This window comes from Phoxinus phoxinus (assembly GCF_949152265.1).
Source record: "Phoxinus phoxinus genome assembly, chromosome: 20".
Lineage (NCBI taxonomy): Eukaryota > Metazoa > Chordata > Actinopteri > Cypriniformes > Leuciscidae > Phoxinus > Phoxinus phoxinus.
Window position 1 is genome coordinate 2,802,269 of NC_136895.1, and position 21,814 is coordinate 2,824,082.

General features: G+C 40.3%; 1 protein-coding gene across 1 annotated transcript; it reads right to left on the minus strand.

Moving 5' to 3' along the window:
• Window positions 1–562: 562 nt before the first annotated feature.
• LOC306988794 (uncharacterized protein) lies at window positions 563–19,830 on the minus strand (the record flags this gene model as incomplete). Its single annotated transcript, XM_079593943.1, has 4 exons — window positions 563–2,261; window positions 2,458–2,534; window positions 18,260–18,427; window positions 19,760–19,830. The coding sequence occupies 4 exons, from the start codon at window positions 19,828–19,830 to the stop codon at window positions 2,137–2,139; spliced, it is 441 nt and encodes a 146-aa protein (XP_079450069.1). The 3' UTR covers window positions 563–2,136.
• Window positions 19,831–21,814: the final 1,984 nt, after the last annotated feature.

Below are 21,814 nucleotides of genomic sequence, written 5' to 3' on the forward strand. Positions count from 1 at the left end.
AAACTCTTATAATGACACATAATTCATAATAAGTTATTAAAGTAATATTATTTAAATATTAAATAAGTAAATAAATAAAATAACAAATAACTAGAATTAAGGGAGGGAAGGTTATTTAGTTATAGGCTAATATGTATTCCTTTATTTTATGGAATATTCTTTGATTTTAGAGTTGCACATATCTTTTCAAAATGTATACTTTTGCTCTTAATTTCATGTTATCCTCTTCATAATGCACTGTATAAACTAATCTAACCAAACATTCTTGCTTTCTCCAAAAAAAAAAGATTGCTTTAAAAGCTGTAATTCTCAGCATTCTAATTAAATAAGTATAAGTCATCTTTTTTAAGTAGCTTAGGTCCTAAACTCAAAACTATATTTTGTATCTTTATTATATTTGGTTTCTTAAAAATTTCTTCCCTGAATTAGGCCTACTTCTGTTCAATTGTTTTATTATAAGTATAAAATATATGAGTTTAATGAGATATAAGTTCACTGCAACTGATCCAACATCCTAAAGATAAATTATTATAATTAGAAGATATTTCTGGTGTTATAACATATCGCATAGCCTATTAATTTTCAAAGCAAAATGTATATTAGTCAGAATTATTGCGCTCCGATTAGGCGCGCATGCGCGCAGCAGCGCTCGTTCAATGTGAAGTTTACAGCAAAATGGAACTATTTGCACGACTTTCTAAGATTTTCAGATGGAGAATATTCCTGTGAAATGTAAGTTTTGCAAACACCATGTCTCAAACGCATAAAACAGCACAAAATATATGCAGTTTGATGGTGGATCGATTTGATCTATGATCGACCTCCAGGGCTGCTTAAGAAACGCGTGCACACGCAGTTATCTAGACTAGATAAACCTGGATCAAATTAGTGGGATTGCGTGAACTTGAATTACCTTTTATGAAACCGCTTTAGCCCCAACTTATTTGTTAGGTTTATTCAAGTCGCGTTTTGGACTTTAATCCCCGCTTTTCTAAGCGGCTTTTATGGAACAGCCCCCCGGTGTGGTGTTGTAGTTTTAACCCCCTGGGGTCTGAGGGGTTTTTGGGGCCCTTGAGAGGTTTTGACATGCCCTGACATTTGTGCTTATTTCAGCTACTTACAACATACCTTTGGCCAACACATAATTATGCTGTATTGCAGCACAAACTCTGCTACAATAATATGTGAGCAAAATGGAAGTTACATGTTTGCATTTTATAGAAAAAAAATATTATGCGTGGTTAGTAAGTTTTGGGAAAAAATGTGTCACTGCAATGAGCTCATATAACTCATACTGAATAGTTTGGCACAATACTTTTGAGTTACCATTCTTGTAGGCTAGAATGTTTACTACAAAATGATGTGAAAATCATTCTGATCACTCTTTCACAAAACAACAATATAATGATTTAAACTTTGCAAGTCAGTTTTTGTGCCAGTACTGCTTTATGCGTAGGGGTGTTGATGGCCATGAATATGAATGAGGGGAGACAATAGACACTCCCCCAATGGCTAATGCCCCCATCACGGTGCTGTGAGGCAGAGAGGAGAATCTGAGAATGAGAGGACATTCAAAGGTTTTGTTTTTTAATCTGTTTTTATTGTAATTCCTCTATGTGGAGGAACTAAATGTTGTGCCTCACAAGACCACAGTGCTACCGTACATATATAAACATATAGTACCAGTCAATCGTTTGGACACATTACCATTTTTAATATTTTTGGAAGATGGCTGCATTTATTTGATAAAAAATACAGAAACAACAGTAATATTGTGAAATATTATTACAATTTAAAATAATGATTTTCTATTTTAATATACTTTAAAATATAATTTATTTCTTTGATCAAAGCTGAATTTTCAGCATCCTTACTTCAGTCTTCAGTGTCACATGATCCTTCAGAAATCATTCTAATATCATGATTTGATAATCAGGTATTATCAATGTTGGAAAAACAGTTATTATTATTATTAAAAAGAAAAGCATTTATTCAAAATAGAAATCTTTCCTAACAATATAACTTAACACATCCTTTAAAAAAAAGAAAGAAAGGTAGTGTATACTGTTACAAACAGACTCATGGGCGAATGTGAGTAAACAGAGGTCACTTGCGGTCCAGTTTCCCGGGCAGGAATCACGCAGTCTGTGCAACCATGTCAACATCAGTCTCGGTTTTCCATGACAGGGTGGACTTGGACCTGTTGCTTGTTTGCCATGGCTCTCTTCGGGACCGGTGCTTGGACATGTTCATTGTCACATCTGTTGATAACACAATCAAAGAAACTGTATTATTATCGCTATCAATCACTATGGCCATGGATTAAGAAAAAGACAACCGATTTTGTAATTTCACACAAGAATAGGTAGGCCCTACTTGTATATTATGACGAGTATATTATGTATATTGTAAACACAATTACATTTCATCAGTAAAATATTACGTCTGTGCACTTACCATCATTCTCGATTGAGAACTGAACGACACCTGCGTGTCCCTCTGCTGGAGAAGGAGAGTGTGATGCAAACACATTCCTAAAAAAATAAAAACAACTGTGTTAGCATACATTATCCAAAGATGGGCGATTAATGGTTATGGACGCACAATGCATGTAGTCTATATATCTGTTGATGGGCCATAGGACGGAGAAATATCTATTTATGGGCCATAGATCGCGCTGTTGATGGCCATTATCTGCGCACATTTCAAACATTTACACCTGTATTCACAATCATCTGTGGCAATATTTTAGCGTGTGTCATAGGCTAACCAAAACCGAACATTTATATATAAAAATATAATGTCTAGTATTTAGACAGTAGGCTATCACATTTTACCGGAGGCTGAAATATATTTGCACGAAATCATATTTACACCTAAGCAGATATTCGCAAAAGTCAGTATTTTTAGCATGATAATCAGTGTCATAAGCTAATCAAAACGGAGTGAAATATAATACAAATATGTTTAGAGAGTAATATCACATTGAAACACGACCATATACGAATGTTAGGGATATTGTAAGGCAATCTTTCCTGTAATATGTCAAAAGCTAACCAAAACTAAGCAAAATATAGTCTGAAAATTCACATGAGTTCTATATAATCAGAAAAGAATTATATAAACACTAAACAACTTACTCGAACTTGTATCCTCTGTGGGATCAATTCGCTCTTGAAAATGCAGCCGTTCTCCGTCTGAGATGCAACCGTTTCTCTGAGGAAAAGGTGAATTCTTCCTCGCTGTCCATAATCATCTGGAGGACGACTTTACCGGAGAAGCGTGCCATCCTCAAAACGCGATGAACTATCCGTGAATCTGACGAGAAACTGCGTGATGGCATTGATCGGAGGGCGTGTGCGATGCGTATAGATCACCTCAACTATTAGCATGTGAATAGCGCCGGGGGGCGTGGCGGCATCAGCTCATTAAAAATAATGAAGAGAGAACGAAAAACTGCGCCTCTCCTTGGTTTCAAACGGATTACATAAACTAAGAATATGTGTTTTTTAATATAAATTACTTCATTTAAAAGAAGAGAATTCTAGCTTCATAAAGACAAATGTCTCGTTCCTGAGTGACAAGTATTCGCTGAGTTAGTTCATTTTCGGACGCGTTTCAGAATGGACTTCCCTGACAGAGAGAAGGCAGAACTCGCATCATGTTTATTTTTCTTTATTTGGCGAAAGACACAACACTTTGTTTTTATTGTGAGTATACACAAAAAAAATAGAAACTTAACTGGATCGAATGATGTAAAACACTTAAATGTAAGATCAAAACCAACAAAGTATTTTGAATCTCTTTTGCACTGATAAGAAAAAAAGCGAGCAGATCACGCCGGCGTGATTGCCGACCCCAGGGGGTTAATAACGTTATAGTTGTTGCAAAAGCATGTTAAAAAAAACTACAAAGTTTGCTAGGCGTTAATCTCGCGATAAAAAAATTGACGCCGTTAAAATGGGTTTGCGTTAACGCCGTTAATAACGTGCAGGGCTCCAGACTAACTTTTTTTACTAGGAGCACAGTGGCCCCCAACTGAAAATTTTAGGGGCACAACCAGAAAATTTAGGAGCACACACCGTAAATCAACATACTAACCAAATATTCACATTTCTACTCATTTCCAGTGTATTACTAATAAATACTTTGATAATAGATGCAGAAATTACAATGGCTTTGCACTCTGATTGAACGTTGCAGCCTCTTGTCTTCTAAAAGCAACCGGCAGTTGATTTATTAATACTGCATACTCTGCTTGAGGATAAGATTGTGTTTAAATAGAGTATTGTGTTTAAACTGTGAAGTGCCTGCAATGTCGGCAAACTTCGTGTTCCCCGCAGTTATGGGGTTGCGACTGCAACATTCACAGTTCATGGAATTAGTCTTCTTACAGTACTACTACCTCAACCAGCTGAATTCTCGCAGCCAGTCTTCCCGAAAATGGTGGGTTCGGCCTTTTTCGCCACTAAAACCTCTCACTCTGAATCATCATCCGACTGTGACACTGTACTAGGGCTGCAACGTTTCAAATAGCTCACGGACACGGTTCAGTTAGTATCACGGTTTTAGGTTCACGGTTTCGGTATGTGCTATGTTCAGGGGAAAAAAAGACTACTGTAAAAAAATAAAAAATAAGAACAAATAATCTAACCACAGGCAAAAGCACAAATAAATGCAATAGAGCAAAGATAGCCTACTAATAAAATAAACTATGCTTTTCAGGTAGGTCTAACATTGGTTTTCAGGTACAGAAATTGAATAAAATAATCAAAATGTAAAATAACATTGAATATTTGACTGTATAAATTAAAGATTAATCCTTATTAAAGTTACAAAAGCTATTAAATTCAGAGCTGATTCTGTAGGGCTACACCGATACTGTGATGATACTTCATACTGTTATGAATGTTTACCATGTCTGCTAGGATACTCATCAAGACGGACATGTTGACATACTTTTTGTATGAATTTGTCCATTCAAGTGCAAGACTTGCACGCTGTCTGAGATGAGTAGCCTACGCATACACACAGACACGCGCACGCACGCACGCACACACACACACACACGCGCGCGCACACATCTAGACGCGAGTTCTCTTTCGCGTCTTCCTCTTGAATGTTTACATTGGCAAAACATAAATGATGAGTTTAGTTTAAACACCGATGGTAACGTCTGCAGTTCAGGTCTCGTCTGCGCTCGTGGGCTATCAACTCCCGGGTAATGACGGCGTAAATGACAGGTCGTGTTTGAGCATTTGGCACTCGCATTGAATAGTGTTTACAAAGAAGAGTAATCGTTTTGTTCACGTTTTTTTATTATCGCTGTTGTAATGTATTATTTGGGAAGCCAGCAAGTGAATTTAACTGGCACACTAGCCGCAGGTCGGAAGAACGAGTCCATAGTTCGCTTGCTCGTTGCTCAGACGCACATAGCAGGTTGTGATATGTGTCTCCGTCTCCTTCCCACAGATGTTTAAACGCGCGCTCGATTATCTCTAGGACCCTCCCCCTCCACATATTAGCCACTTACAGTGGCCATTCCATATTCTCATTGGTCTGCCACACATTCCGGATTCATTGATAAGCCCCTTCCACGTTTAACGTGTAAAAAAAAAAAAAAGGGACAAATTTACTGGTCGCACATGTGCGACTGGATGTAAAATTCAGTCGCACACACTCAAATTTTGGTCGCAAAATGCGACCATTTGGTCGCAGTCTGGAGCCCTGACGTGTTTAACGGACAGCCCTACTTTTTACACAATATATCGACCACAGAAACCTTAGTGTCACGACACACACACAGGAAAAGGTAAGGTCCAGGCGCAGTATTTATTAGGGGAAATCCGTACTCACAAAACCAGTCCAGGCAAGGGTCAAAATCCAGTAGAGCAATCCAAAGACACAAGACATGAACAACAAACGGGCAGCAACAGAAACGGAAGTGTGGGGACATTAAACAAGGACTCCGTGACAAACACTGAAACAGACAGGGTAGGCCTATATATACACAAGTGCAAACAAGGTGACGAGAAACAGCTGAAGGAATTGAACAATTAGTGACAGACAGGATTATGGGAAATGTAGTGAAAATGCCTAGACACCGTGAAAACTGAGACCTCTAATGTTAAACCCAGGGAACCACCAGACACTGTGACATAACCTCCCCTCTACGGAGCGGCTACCAGACGCTCCAAGACCACAAGAAACAAACAAAACAAGAGTCCAGGCTGGAGGTGGAAAGGTGGAGGATCAGGGGGTGGGATGGGGGGCCAGGTCCATGGAGGGACACAGGAACAAGGGGGAACGGCTTAAGCGACGGCCAGGGCGAAACAGACAGTCCATCGGGCAGCCAGGGCGAAGCAGACAGTCCATCGGGCGGCCACGGCGGTGAAGACCCCTCGGGCGGCCACGGCGGTGAAGACCCCTCGGGCGGCCACGGCGGTGAAGACCCCTCGGGCGGCCACGGCGGTGAGGACCCCACGGGCGGCCATGGCGGAGACGACCAGGGTGAAGACAACCACTCGGGCGGCCATGGCGGAGACGACCAGGGTGAAGACGACCACTCGGGCGGCCATGGCGGAGACGACCACTCGGGCGGCCATGGCGGAGACGACCAGGGTGAAGCCGACCACTCGGGCGGCCATGGCGGTGAAGACCAAGGCGGAACAGAGACAGACCCTGGCTCAGGAACTGGAACAGACACCACCGGCTCAGGAACTGCAACAGACACCACCGGCTCAGGAACTGCAACAGACACCACCGGCTCAGGAACTGCAACAGACACCACCGGCTCAGGAACTGCAACAGACACCACCGGCTCAGGAACTGCAACAGACACCACCGGCTCAGGAACTGCAACAGACACCACCGGCTCAGGAACTGCAACAGACACCACCGGCTCAGGAACTGGAACAGACACCACCGGCTCAGGAACTGCAACAGACACCACCGGCTCAGGAACTGCAACAGACACCACCGGCTCAGGAACTGCAACAGACACCACCGGCTCAGGAACTGCAACAGACACCACCGGCTCAGGAACTGCAACAGACACCACCGGCTCAGGAACTGCAACAGACACCACCGGCTCAGGAACTGCAACAGACACCACCGGCTCAGGAACTGCAACAGACACCACCGGCTCAGGAACTGCAACAGACACCACCGGCTCAGGAACTGGAACAGACACCACCGGCTCAGGAACTGGAACAGACACCACCGGCTCAGGAACTGGAACAGACACCACCGGCTCAGGAACTGGAGGCGTGACGTGAAGCTCAGGCTCGCCAGGCATGCTGTGTCTCCTCCAAGCACGCAGTACTGCTACTGCATAAAAAAGGAAGACAGCCTTATAGGCCGTGGCAGGACTGATGGTGGACAGCCCCGGGGCGACCTCCAGGACGACAGCGGGCTGTTCGAGGACGGCCTCTGGGACAATAGCGGGCTGTTCGGGGACGACCTCTGGTAATGGCACGGTCTCTGGATCGGCAGTGCTCACTTGTCTCCTCCATGCCTGCAGTACAACCCCCACATAAAAGAGGAAGACAGCCCTCTTGGCTGTGGCAGGACTGATGCTGGGCTGCTCCAGGACGACCTCTGGGACGACAGCGGGCTGTTCGGGCACTGCCTCTGGGACAACCGCGGTCTGCACAGGCACGACCTCTGGGATGACAGCGTGCTGCACGGGGACGGCCTCTGGGATGATAGCGGGCTGCACTGGCACGACCTCTGGGGTGAGATCAGTCTCCGGACTGGCAGACTTGCGTCTCCTAACCCCTCTCCGTCTATGACGGCAAGAAGGTGGCTCCGACCCGTCCCTCACCAGCCCAGAGTCGAAGGGGGACCATGGTGGAGAGTGGTGTTGGATTCCCTCTCTACCAACCACTCCTCTGCGACCTCCCCGGGTTCCATGAAAAATGACCAGACGGGTTCCCTCAAACCGCTCTCTTCTCTCATGCTCGGTGGCTGGGGCAGAGAAGTTGGTGAACATACTGCTGGATCCTTGTGTTTGACGGAGTCCTTCTGTCACGACACACACACAGGAAAAGGTAAGGTCCAGGCGCAGTATTTATTAGGGGAAATCCGTACTCACAAAACCAGTCCAGGCAAGGGTCAAAATCCAGTAGAGCAATCCAAAGACACAAGACATGAACAACAAACGGGCAGCAACAGAAACGGAAGTGTGGGGACATTAAACAAGGACTCCGTGACAAACACTGAAACAGACAGGGTATATATACACAAGTGCAAACAAGGTGACGAGAAACAGCTGAAGGAAATGAACAATTAGTGACAGACAGGATTATGGGAAATGTAGTGAAAATGCCTAGACACTGTGAAAACTGAGACCTCTAATGTTAAACCCAGGGAACCACCAGACACTGTGACACTTAGTTGTTTGCTGCTGATACAGAATCTATTTTTCCAGGGTAAATCTTCCAGAACAATAGCTCTTAACGCAAATTATTTCATAATATTTAAAAAAAAACGAGATAAGCAACAGATAGGTGTTTTGGGACGTCAGATATTTCCTGGCAACACAAAGTTCTTCATCGAGGCTTATCAGGACGCTACGAGCGCTCCTTATAACTACTTGTTAATCGACTATAGACCACAGATGCCTGAAAATTTTCGTCTCAGAACAGATTTACTGTCAGACTATCCTGTGGTCTACGTTCAGAAAGGAGTTTAACATGAGTTCAAGACTTTCCAGAAATCTGTACCTTTTAAAGTTATTATACAAGAGCTCACCCAAACAACGGCGTGTTATTCTCCATTCGGCCCCTGACGAGCTCATACTGGCTCTATGTGAAGTGGCTCTCAATATTCTACACGGTAAGATCCCTCTAACAGCGAAACAGCACGGATCTTTAAAAAGGAGAAAGACCGACATAAAATACGTTGCTAATAAAAAGGTCAATATAGCAAGAAAAAGACGTATGATTAACCAAAAAGGGGGTTTCCTTCTACCTCTCCTAAGTGTAGCACTATCTTTCATAACTAGTCTGATAACTAGAAACTGAATCTGAAGAGAAAATACAACATTACGGAAAATTGTATCTTGTACCAAAGCAACAAATGGATAGACTAAGGACTGCGCCACCTCGTGAAAATATCCATACATCCGTGGAGGAAAACCTGGATAAGGCTATAAGGGAAATATTGCAGAGACATGATTTGGACGTGCACGAAAAAGCACAACTATACACTAACACGTTACAGAGGTATCTACAGAGGTGTCAAAAGTATTCACATTCATTACTCAAGTAGAAGTACAGATACTAGGGTTTAAAATGACTTCTGTAGAAGTTGAAGTATCAACTCAAGCTTTTTACTCAAGTAAAAGTGTAAAAGTACATGGTTTCAAAACTACTTAAAGTATAAAAGTAAAAGTAATGCAAGGCAAAAAATGCCATTAAGGACAAAAGCTTAGACCACGCCAAAGGGGCCTATAGTGCACCCCACCTCCTCAAAAAAAAATTAAAAAAAATTCTAAGGCCATAATGACTATAATGTTATATATATTAAAATGTAAATGTTGAAAAACTTGTGAGGCACTAGGCTATAGCTGTATAACAGGTATACCTGTTTCAGCCACATATAAGGATTTCGGATATTGCCATCTTTGTGGGGATATTTTGACACTATAATGGTTGCGCGCACACACACACTCTCTCTCTCCCACACACACACTCTCTCTCCCTCACACACACACGCACGCACTCTCTCTCTCTCACACACACACACACACACTCTCTCTCTTCTCTCTCTCCACACTCTCTCTCTTCTCTCTCACACACACACTCTCTCTCCTCTCTCTCACACACACACACACACACTCTCTCTCTTCTCTCTCACACACACACACACTCTCTCCCCTCTCTCTCTCACACACACACACACTCTCTCTCCTCTCTCTCTCTCCCACACACACTCTCTCTCCTCTCTCTCTCTCACACACACTCTCTCTCCTCTCTCTCTCTCACACACACTCTCTCTCCTCTCTCTCTCTCACACACACACACTCTCTCTCTCCCACACACACTCTCTCTCCTCTCTCTCTCTCACACACACTCTCTCTCCTCTCTCTCTCTCACACACACTCTCTCTCCTCTCTCTCTCTCACACACACACACTCTCTCTCTCCCACACACACACTCTCTCTCTCTCACACACACACGCACGCACTCTCTCTCTCTCTCTCTCACACACACACACACTCTCTCTCTCTTCTCTCTCTCCACACTCTCTCTCTTCTCTCTCACACACACACTCTCTCTCCTCTCTCTCTCTCTCACACACACACTCTCTCTCTTCTCTCTCACACACACACTCTCTCCCCCCTCTCTCTCTCTCTCTCTCACACACACACACACTCTCTCTCTCTCTCTCTCTCTCTCTCACACACACACACACACACACTCAGTCTCCCTCTCACACACACTCGCTCTCTCACACACACACGCACACACTCTCTCTCACCTCTCTCTCACACACACGCGCACGCACACACACACTAACGATTATGTTTGCCACTTATCCCGCGATTGTCATACAGTAGGCAATATTGTAAAAACGGCTGTCCCCAAAGCAATATTTGACGCGATTTGCCCCGTATTAGCACAAAACTGTTGATTTCTCCCTCGCTTACCGCATCTACAGTAGGTTTCCTTCGGAGGAGTTTTGCCGCTTCGCACAAACCAAATGTAACTACAGCGCGCCGCGCGGACAGCCTCTCACAAGTTAGAAAGAAAACACAAAGCCAATCAGTTTAGCGATGTGTGTTCAGGAGGCGGGTGTTCAGATCTATTGTAGTATAATTGGCCATTTTTTGAACGACGACAAGCCAGAATGAAAACAAGCGGGAATGAAAACAAGCAGAAATGAAATAGGAGTAACGAGGCTATTTTTAAAATGTAAGGAGTAGAAAGTACAGATAATTGCGTGAAAATGTAAGGAGTAGAAGTAAAAAGTCGGCTGAAAAATAATTACTCAAGTAAAGTATAGATACCCAAAATTTCTACTTAAGTAATGTAACGAAGTATTTGTACTTCGTTACTTGACACCTCTGAATAGTAATAATAATCCACTCAGATACCGGGCCCCATTCTCTTGCGCGGCTTCTTCGTTAGCATCGTCGGATGCCGATCGCGATGCGGGAGTTAATGCAATGTTTATGAGTTAATGCGATGTGACACCGCAGTTTGAGCCAGCGGCAATATGGCTCTGGCCTTTGTCCACAGACAATTGCTCCACTTCAGGGGAAGGTGGGGGAGAAAAGTCCTCGACTTCAAATGACCGCTCTGTTGCAAAGCTACTTGCGTCACTCCAGTCACTCTCCATCTTAGCGAGTCAGCTGTCAGCATCTGTCAAACCTTATTGTAAAGTGTTACAGAGTAATGCTTATTAAAGCTGTCGTTATTCATTCAAGAGCTGTGAGTGATTTTCTCTTTGCCTTTTGTTGTTTGATTCGCAGTAATGCCGCAATCGTCAGCATGTTTATTAGACTGCTTCCCCTTTAAGACCGAGTGCAGATAGGCTACTGATTAGGGCTGTAAACGATTAATCGCGATTAATCGAATCCAAAATAAAAGTTTGTGTTTGCATAATATGTGTGTGTATTGTGTATAATTATTTTGAATATATAAATACACACACATGCATGTACCGTATTTTCCGGACTATAAGTCGCACTTTTTTTCATAGTTTGGCTGGTCCTGCGACTTATAGTCAGCTGTGACTTATATATCAAAATTAATTCATACTGACTGAGATGAACCAAGAGAAAACATTACCGTCTACAGCCGCGAGTGGGCGCTCTAGTTAGCGGAGTTGTTCAGAAGCGACACCGAGGAAGAACTCAATGGATTCAGTGTTGTGGAGTGAGATCGGGAGCTTGGTGAACTTGCTGACCGGTAACTTGTTGGACTTGCTGGCTAATTTTAATTTTAGGGGTGCAAACACATGTATGGTCAAAAAAGAGAGAGGTAATCGAAGCCCTCGTCCCGCGGCAAATATCCGGTATATATTACTGCTATTTCATGAAAACAATTTCACCTGATGATTTGAATAGCTCTTTTTGTAAAGAATTAATAATTCTAGGATGATTGGGGTAATTGTGTAGGGTAGGTCTAGTGCATATGCATAGAAACTAATAAACAAAATACAATACAATAAAACACAAATACACGAGAAATAAAGCAGTGCTTTATGTTTTTCAGGTAAATTAACTGTATTAAGTATTAATACAGTTTATCTTTTGACAAAACGTGTTTTTTCTCTTTTGTTGTTTGATTAACTTTGGTGACAAACAGCTGCAGATATATTGGGTGCTGTCCCTTTAAGACAAATGCACGTATCTAATACTGGTAATGACACGCATCCGTTTTGACTCCGTTTACGGGGAAACTCGTTGAGACGGACACTGGCTTATTTTTTCGTGCACATGTCTGTTCAAACACAAATAGATAAGATAGAACTTCACGTGCTGTCTGCGACTGCGTGGCTCTGTGCGCCGACAGACCATCTACATTTGGATGTTATTAAACATAATATATAGCCTGATACAGCAAAGACAACGTCGGCAGTATTGGCGGCAAAATAGGCTACAGAATATTTCGTTCTGTAGGCCTGACAGGGGCAATATTTGAAAATCGATATTAGGCCTATTTTTTTAAATTACAATTATATATGCATTTGTCAAAACCAAGAGACTTTCAAGCATCAAAATGTAATTTATTAATAAGTATTTGCGCCTTCTATTTTGTCTGAAAACTTTCAACACTCTTGCATGTCGCGTGAAAAATAGTTGCGGTTCTATTTCTAGCACGCGGTTTCGGCGCGGCTCGAGAAGTGTGTGTGTCACGCAGGCATTGTGCTCTAACCAGTTAACATGAGAGCCGACATAAAAACGGACACTCCACGCCACGCAGAGAGAAATGTGATGCAGTGGCAGATCCAGAGTGAGACACAAGGATTAAAGCAAAAAAAAATATTTTGACTGAAAAAATTTCCATGGCCAAACCCCGTCACACACCCAGTGTGAAGTTTTTTTTCTTCTTGTAATTAGGTGTAAAGTGAGTACATGGCATGCATTACCTTCACAAATGAAATACTCAAAGAACATTTGCATTTAAAGAAAGGCCATTTTGAACTGTGTTTCTATTATTTACACACTTTTATGAAATGTCAATGTTTTCAATCTAATGCTTTTACAAGACTTGACTCTTTGTGATGTAGTCATACAAATAATAAAATATTTGCATAAATTTGACACAAGTTTTTATTTCTCAAATAATAAAAGCCAACAGAGCCTTTGCTGCAAAGTGAGCTAAATATCACACACTATATTTTAACCTAGCCATTATGAATAAATAATATTATGTTATTTTTTTATATAAAAAGTGAACGGCATGAGCAGGGCCGTACACAGTGTTTTATAAATAGAGAGGTAAAGGGATCTTGCTAGTAGGGGGGTTCGGGGACAAACACAGACAAGCGGAGTGATACAAACAGTGAAGTCTCCCAGTGCTTACTGGTGAAATATAACATATTCGAGGGCCATACAAATATTAATATTTATACAATACTACTATTATGGAATTATATTTAATAGGTGTTGTATTGTTAAATTGAGCTTATATTTCCACTGTAATTAGTAAAGAACATTTATATGTGTTAAATAGGAATACATTACAATAATGTTAATCTCATGGGCACAGTATGCAACACCTGCTCTTCCTCTCTCATCTCTATTCTCTCTTCTTCTTGCAGGCTCCTAATCTTTACCTGTATATCTTACCTTCCAAAAGCTGATATTTGATTGATACAGTCGTTGCAAACTGTTGTTTGGTTTAGCTACACATCTCACAGGCCAGACTCGTATTTTATGACCGTTACTGAAGCGTGTTGTGAAGCGTCGCGCTGGAATTCGCGACCGGCGTGCAGCTTCTGTGAACATAAACTAAAGCCCTAAAGACTAACTTACTTTGATTTTTTTCATTCACCTTGCCTGGGAAAACAAGCGATGCGAGTTGCAACAGCGTCGCTCTCTATTTGAGCGCACTTTTCGCGCATCTACATTTAAAAAAAACGCACGTGAGCGCAAACATGTGAACGGCCCCTAAAGCAGCTCAGATGAGGTCGGTTATCGTGCGATATGCAATATCATTGCAGCACCAAAGTAGAGTTAACATTAGGCAATCATTTCACAACCTTCATTTTGCACTTATCCTGGGCAGTTTTTCCGTGAGCGGGGGTAGAAAACCCGGAGTGGATCAGGAGCGGAGTGATCACAGAGTGCTTAGTACAGATAGGAACGTGCTTTTAGTGCCACTCCAGGCTTTGATCACATCCCCCTCAGCAGGGCGAATACACCTCGTCCTTCCTTAAATTAAGACCCATTCAAACTAAAATGAAGACCTTTATTACACTATTTGAGAAATGTAAGCATATTTACGGCCTTAAAATTTTTAAAAGTGAACTTTAAGACAATGACAGGGGAGCCCTGATATTGACGGAAATCCGTCGTAGACTCTCTGCAATTAACGGAAATCCGTCGTAGCGACGGAGAACTTTAATCCCTGGAGACAGAAACACTAGTGGTTCACGCTTGCGCACATACTGCTGGTTTGACGCACAGTGTTCTGATTCGCTTATTTCCTATTTACTTGTTAGTGGACGCAATCCAGAATTACTGTTGGTTAAATTATAATCAGACCCTCAACCTGCTGATAAATGATTTGTTATTAAAGCATTTACATTCACAAACCACTGTTAATTTAACATAAAAGCAAGCAGACTGCGTGCATGGTTTGCCATGAATGATTAATAATTCCCTTAATAATAATAATTCCTAAAAAGCTGACATCAGTTCATCGCGATCTCATACATCTCTGTTATTATCAATGAAGCTGACTGCATAATGAATCGCATTACCGCCCGCGCTCGCACTCGCCGCACGTCTCTAGATCACGGGTCCGGCCCGAGTATAGCGGCGGGAAATATCGGGCTCAGGCAGAGAATCTAAACTCTAAACAGGACAGAGTAACGCGGCGGATATCGCTCATATACATTTTTTTGACGACGTAGTTAAGGCGGCAGGCGTGTGCTGCTTAGGCGGCCGCCTTAGGCCTCATCCACACTACTGTGTTTTAGTTTAGAAACGGAGAATTAAAACGAATACGATCTCCGTCCACACCAGTGTTTTAGCTGCGTATTAGAATTGATCTCCGTCCACATTAAAACGACTGAAAGCGCGGATCACGTGACCATTCACCAACACTGGGCATGCGTATGCTGGTGTAAACAGGCGCATGTAGGCAGTGATAGCATTGTAAAATGCAGAATTTACTTGCACAATAGCTGCTAGCAAAGACATCAACGTCAGTAACGCTTGTAATTCGTTATCCATGTTGCAGTCGCTAACGTTACGCAGTCCAGGCTGTTTTTGTATTTGTTTTATTCCCGGGGACGGGTCATGTGATGGGTGTCTGACGAATCAGGGAAGGATACGCCATGACTGATGACACCCAATCATAGAGCCGAGCGTGAGCCTCTGCGTCATCGTTTGTAAAGTCCTCCGTTTTGACCGTCTTCACTAAAACGCTCTCCGGAGATTCAAAACGCAAAACGGGGTCGGAGCGTTTCTAAACTTCTCCGTTTTAGGTCTTCGTTTTTGCCGTTGTAGACTGGACGGGAGGTGCAAACGTAGCAAAAGGTCTCCGTTTCTAAATGAAAACGCAATAGTGTGGATGTTACGTTGACATGCCAGACACCTATTCAGCCTGATGTTCTGTGTGCTGTTGTGGAGTTGAATAAATTTTGCCTTTCCAGATTACATGTCTGTTCTTGGTCTTGGATTTTGTGAAATACATTTCTAAATAAATGCGACTTATAGTCCAGTGCGACTTATATGTTTTTTCCCCTCTTCATGACTCATTTTTTGACTGATGCGACTTATACTACGGAGCGACTTATAGTCCGGAAAATATGGTATATATTTAAGAAAAATGTGTTATTTATATATAAAATAGTTCTATTTATATATAATATAAATCATATAAAAATATATATGCATTATATAAGTGCAAATACGTTAAAGACGTTAAATTCGGGTTCACGTAGGGCTGGGCGATATATCCCAGCAGGCACAGGATATAGACTCCAACGTCGGTCAGACGTTGGATTTTGGTTGAAAATGAAAGTTGGGTTGACGTCTAAATCCAATGTTTGTTTGACGTCAACCTCCAACGTTGGACAGTTGTTGAATTTTGGTTGGAATAAACCAAACCAAAAGGTGAAATGCATGGCCGTACACTTATTACCAGGTTCACTTAAAACTAACCAGATTTACTTTATTTAATTTCCATTTTAATGAAATCATTATTTTGTATTTTAAAGTCACCATGATGGTGGTTAGTGTTTGCTTTAGTTGTGCTCTTGACCCTTTATTTTATGATATAACGTTTTGTGTGGCTGCTATAAGTGTTTATAAAGCATAATTGTTGTAGCTAAAAAAGCCACGAGATCAGGTGATATTGGCTATTTCTTGATGATGATGACATCGATATCATCATGTAATTGCCTGAATCCCTGATCTTTTAAGTGTCTAATGCTTAGATTATATAGGACTTGTTGTTTTAATTTTGTTTTATTCATAATAGAATTTATTTGATTCAACAGCATATCTAGCAGTGTGGTTTATCAAATAATATACTTGCTCTATTTAGTGCACAAAAACTTTTAATCTATGGCATTACTTAGACGCACACAGACATCAAGAAACAGTGTATGAATCTTAACAATGGTGAAAATCAAACAAAATATCCTGATAATCAGATCAACTCTGAGCATAAAACAGGCTTTAAATTTTATACTTTTAACAGTCCAATTCCCTGAACACATCCACCTACGCAGTCTTTATCATATTATGAATTAAGAAATCATTATAATGCAGTAAAAATAATTTACAGGGTACATAATTACTTTACCTTCCGAGTCTTTCGTTCATTTGTCACGTTCATGAACGACTCATGACAGTGAAGCAGGCCAAAACTGCCCCTGTGGCACAACAGGCCTAATTTGTGAAACTTGTGTGTTGTGGTTTTCTGGGGAGGCGGAGTAACTATTATGTGTCCCTTTTGTTTTGAGATTTCTTATTGTTTTGATGTTGTTGTTTTACATGTTTGTTATTTAATCACCTCTATCTTTATTTTTTTATAGTGCAATCAATAAATTAATTGTACATTATTAAAAAGCATTTCCATTCTATTAGTTGTTTTTGTGTGTGCATAAATCAGGGTTTATATACTAAGTAAACAAGGACTGACATTTTGTAAATTAGGGTTACCAAAAATTCTCTGCGTGTGCGCACACTCAAATTTTACAGTCTCACTCCAGCCAAAGTCCCAAAGTTGGCAACTCAGTGAAAGCCAAAGTATAATTTGCTTGTCTCGTTACGGTCTGTTTCGGAGCGCGTGCCGCCTTGAGAACAGCATCTCTTGGGCAGATTTTTATGCTTTTAATAGCTCTTTTTATTATTATTATTTAGAAACAGTAGCTAGACTGCATTTTACAACAATCACCGATCGTGCTGATTCTGTCGTTAAGTATGAGTTTTAGGGAGAAATGACAGCGCACTGCTGCGAACGGAAGGCAGTTGCGCTGGACAGAATGCGACTATATTTTTTAATGGTTTTACCTCAATATATTATTTTTATAATTATAATTATTAATATAATTTGGAAGCCGAAATCTAAAATAAAATCAGGCTAATATCACAGATCTAAAGTATAACCAGGCTACGTTTGAATGATTAGTTCTGTCCTCCGTCGTCACTCATTAAGCAGGGCTGTCGTGTTGTGCGCTAGAAATGGATGGCGAGATAAAAAATAATTAAAAATAACGTCTTTATAGCAATAATAAATAGTATGTGTATTTTCTTAATTTCTCCAGTACCGACAGCAGAACCTATAACGTCCGAGCTTATCGATACAACGGTCTCTCAAAATTCAGCCCCGGGGGCCTGTTTAAAACCCGGCTTTCGGTACCCATCCCTAGTCAGGAGTTTCTCAACTCTGGTTCTCGAAGTGCATGATAAAACGTTTTGTAAATACGGCCCCAGGTGTATTGGACCAGGTTTGGTGCTAAAGTCTATAGGACAGTGGTCCTCGAGGGCCAAAGATGAGGTCGCCTGCAATATGTTCTGAACATGACAATTCAGAGATCCAGAATGACTGGTAGATTGATCACTCACAACAGTGGTGTCCAGTCCTGGTCATGGAGGACCAATGTCCTGCAGAGTGTAGTTCCAGCTTTCCTGTAGTTTCTGTTGATCCTGAAGACTTGATCAACTGGTTCAGGTCTGCTTAACTGGAGTTGGAGCTCAATTCTGCAATCAGGACTAGATAGATGGCAATAAATACTGAATAGACAGAGGACAAACAACATTTTAATGGTATAAACCCAATTTAAAAATTGTATTCATGAATATATACAATAACATATAAGAATGTACATGACACCACTGTACTGACAAATGCAGTATTTGATAAGTGGGTGAGGATCATCTCATTAAAAAAATGTGATAGGCCTACCCAAAATATTAACAGAAAACATAAGCAAAATGTTTGTCATAATACAGTTAGCCTATATGGTTTCAAAGAAAGTTTTTTGTAAATGTCTGACAAATCTAGAATACAAAAACTGAGAATGTGTCAGTTAGTGAGTCATATGAGCGGAACCAATTATCTGATTGCACACAAGGAAATGGGAGAAAAAGAAACAAAAATTAATATCTCTCAGTCAAATATTGCTTTGTATGGATGAACTGGCTGATGAAATGTATACATTCAAGATAAATTATTATTACATTAATATTTAATGTCAATATTATTTCATGGCCTAAATGATTTACTTCAGTTTGATATTTTAATATTTGATTAAATATTACAAATGGTTGATATTATTTGACAGTCATCAATCATCTTTTCGGATAAATACTGTATAACCAATCACACGAGTCCTCTCTCTTTCACTCTCTCTCCCCGACAGGTGCACGCGCCAGCTTGTGTGTGAGACAACGCGTACAAAGTTGTGTAAAATCGCGTTAACATGATAAGTATTATTAACGTTACCGTGGCTTTTGTAAAAATACAAAGCACATGTAACTTAACGTTAGCAGAAATAATAATAACGTTAACTTAACGTTACATGATTTGCTGTCTGTCAGTGCCCAGTGTAACGTTAACTTATCAATTATACATCATTTAACGTTACATACATTCATCACATACATTAATCATATGTAACGAGATTTAATAAGAGTGTGTAGCTTAGGTATTGTATACTATGCACGCTAACGTTACATAAATCCTCGTTTACATCGCTATTTAGAACTCTGTCTGACTCCATCATGACCTTAGTTCGTCGTTTTTAGCAACGAAAAAACAATAATAAATCAAATGAACACCAAAATAAATGTAAAACAATTCAAGGTAATGAATTCATGCAGTTTTAAAGTATATATTACCTCAGAGATTGCTAAAAAAAAAAAAACGAACTGTCTGAGACGGCTAACGTTAGTCGACCGTTAATCATTTAAACTGCAGCATAGCAGAGTAACTTACATAATATAATCAGATAAACCACTAATGTGGGTGTATTTAATTCCAATTAATTACCATTTTGACCTGTTTCACTCATTTTCATAGACAACTCAGAAATTACTGCAAAAATGTAAAAATCTTTACGTTACCTGTTTGAAGCATTGAAGTATATAAGGGTTTGAAGAGCTGGTCGAATCCGGATTCCGGAATGACAGCTCATTAGTGATGCAAAGTTCCAGCAGTCTCATTGGCTAAAATTGATCACGTGACGACGCCATCCAGTGTATTACTTTATGTATTTATTATATTATTATAACACACACACACACATACACACACACACACACACACACACACACACACACACACACACACACACACACACACACATATATATATATATATATATATATATATATATATATATATATATATATATATATATATAATGTTATAATAAATACATCACTGAAGAATACCAATGATAATAATGGGGGGGGAAAGAGTCAATGATCAACCATTTGCATTGTTTTAGGCTATTGTTACAAATAAGTTAATTTTCTTTAATAAATAGGCTACTTCATTATTACAACAGACAATTTATAGTATGATTTAGTGTTATTTATTAATGTATTAATATATAAGTGCTGTGATTTATTGAGGTCTAATGGTTAACTAATATGGTCTTGTCTGATTGTATCGGTCTGAAAACAGCTACAAGCCAACAGGCACAGTAAAGTCAGTACTTGTCTTGCTATCTTGTTGATGATGTGCATTTATGACATTTTACTGGATCGTTAAAAATAGTTTGATTAACCCATGGTGCTTGAGCATCTAATCTTAAAACAATAATTTAACTACTGTGCTGTGCTGTTAACATGGTGGGTTGCCTATACAGCAAACCCTCATGGGGGCTCAAAAATGCTGCATGGGCTAACCCATAGATATTGGCTAACCTACTGGGGGCCTGTGTGGGTTTTGTCCCTATGGTTTTGTCCCACAGAAAACCCACACTTACCCACAGTGGGCACACACCTATTTGTTTTACAGTCTATGGCACACACTGTTTGCTGGGTTTCTGCTGTTATCAGTGGCATGGCTTGTGCACAGACGATTGCTTCAACTAACTGTTGCTATCTGTGCACAAAAACGTGTTTTTATGTTTTATGGGGACTTTCCAGACATATTGTGTTTTTTTTTTATGTACAAACTGTATTCTCTCCCCTTATTTCCACCCATCACAGAAAACTTTGAATTGTCAAAAAACATTACTTAGTCTGATTTATAAGCTGTTTTCCTCATTGGGACCAAAAACTGTCCCGACAAGGTTTTCGGTTATTATCATCTTTGTGGGGACATTTTGCATAATGTAGGGTTTCACACACACACACACACACTTTTTAAAACAGTTACGCTATGTCTCATACAGTTACAAGGCAAAACACAACGTAAAGTTATGGGTCGTCATGACCCATATGAATGAAAAATTTTGTGTGAATTCTACTAAACAATACATATTTAACGGTATCATTGCCAAATTACATAGGATCAGCATAATAGCATTATAAAACAACTGAAAAAATTAGCAAACATTTTTTTTAAAATCTATTATGCTGTGTTGTAATAATTGTAAAAAATAAAAACTGCATCTAGCCTATTAATTATGTGTACCTTAAATCATTATCATCAAAGGAAACACTAAATTTATTGGAGTCCTAATGGTTCATACTGGTGTACAGTAGATACCAACATGTAACCTATAAGTTGCCAAATGTGTTCTATTGATCCTTAATGGTATCCAATTGAAAAAAACACCACCAATACAAGAAAGCAAATTACCAATAGAGACCTATTAGGACCAATACAGTTTCCATTAAAACCAATACAGACAAATACACAAAACATGCAACCAATAGAAGAAAGCAAATTACCAATAGAGGCCTACTAGGACCATTACAGTTTCCATTAAAACCAATACAGACAAATACACAAAACATGCAACCAATAGAAGAAAGCAAATTACCAATAGAGGCCTACTAGGACCATTACAGTTTCCATTAAAACCAATACAGTTCCCTTTAGAACCAATAAAACCATTAGGAATTCTGTAATGGTTTCTATTGTTTTTTTCATAGAACCGTTGGGTGAAGCGGTCATAGCCGTGTTTTATTGTGAATAAAACAGCTATTGACCAATCAGAATAA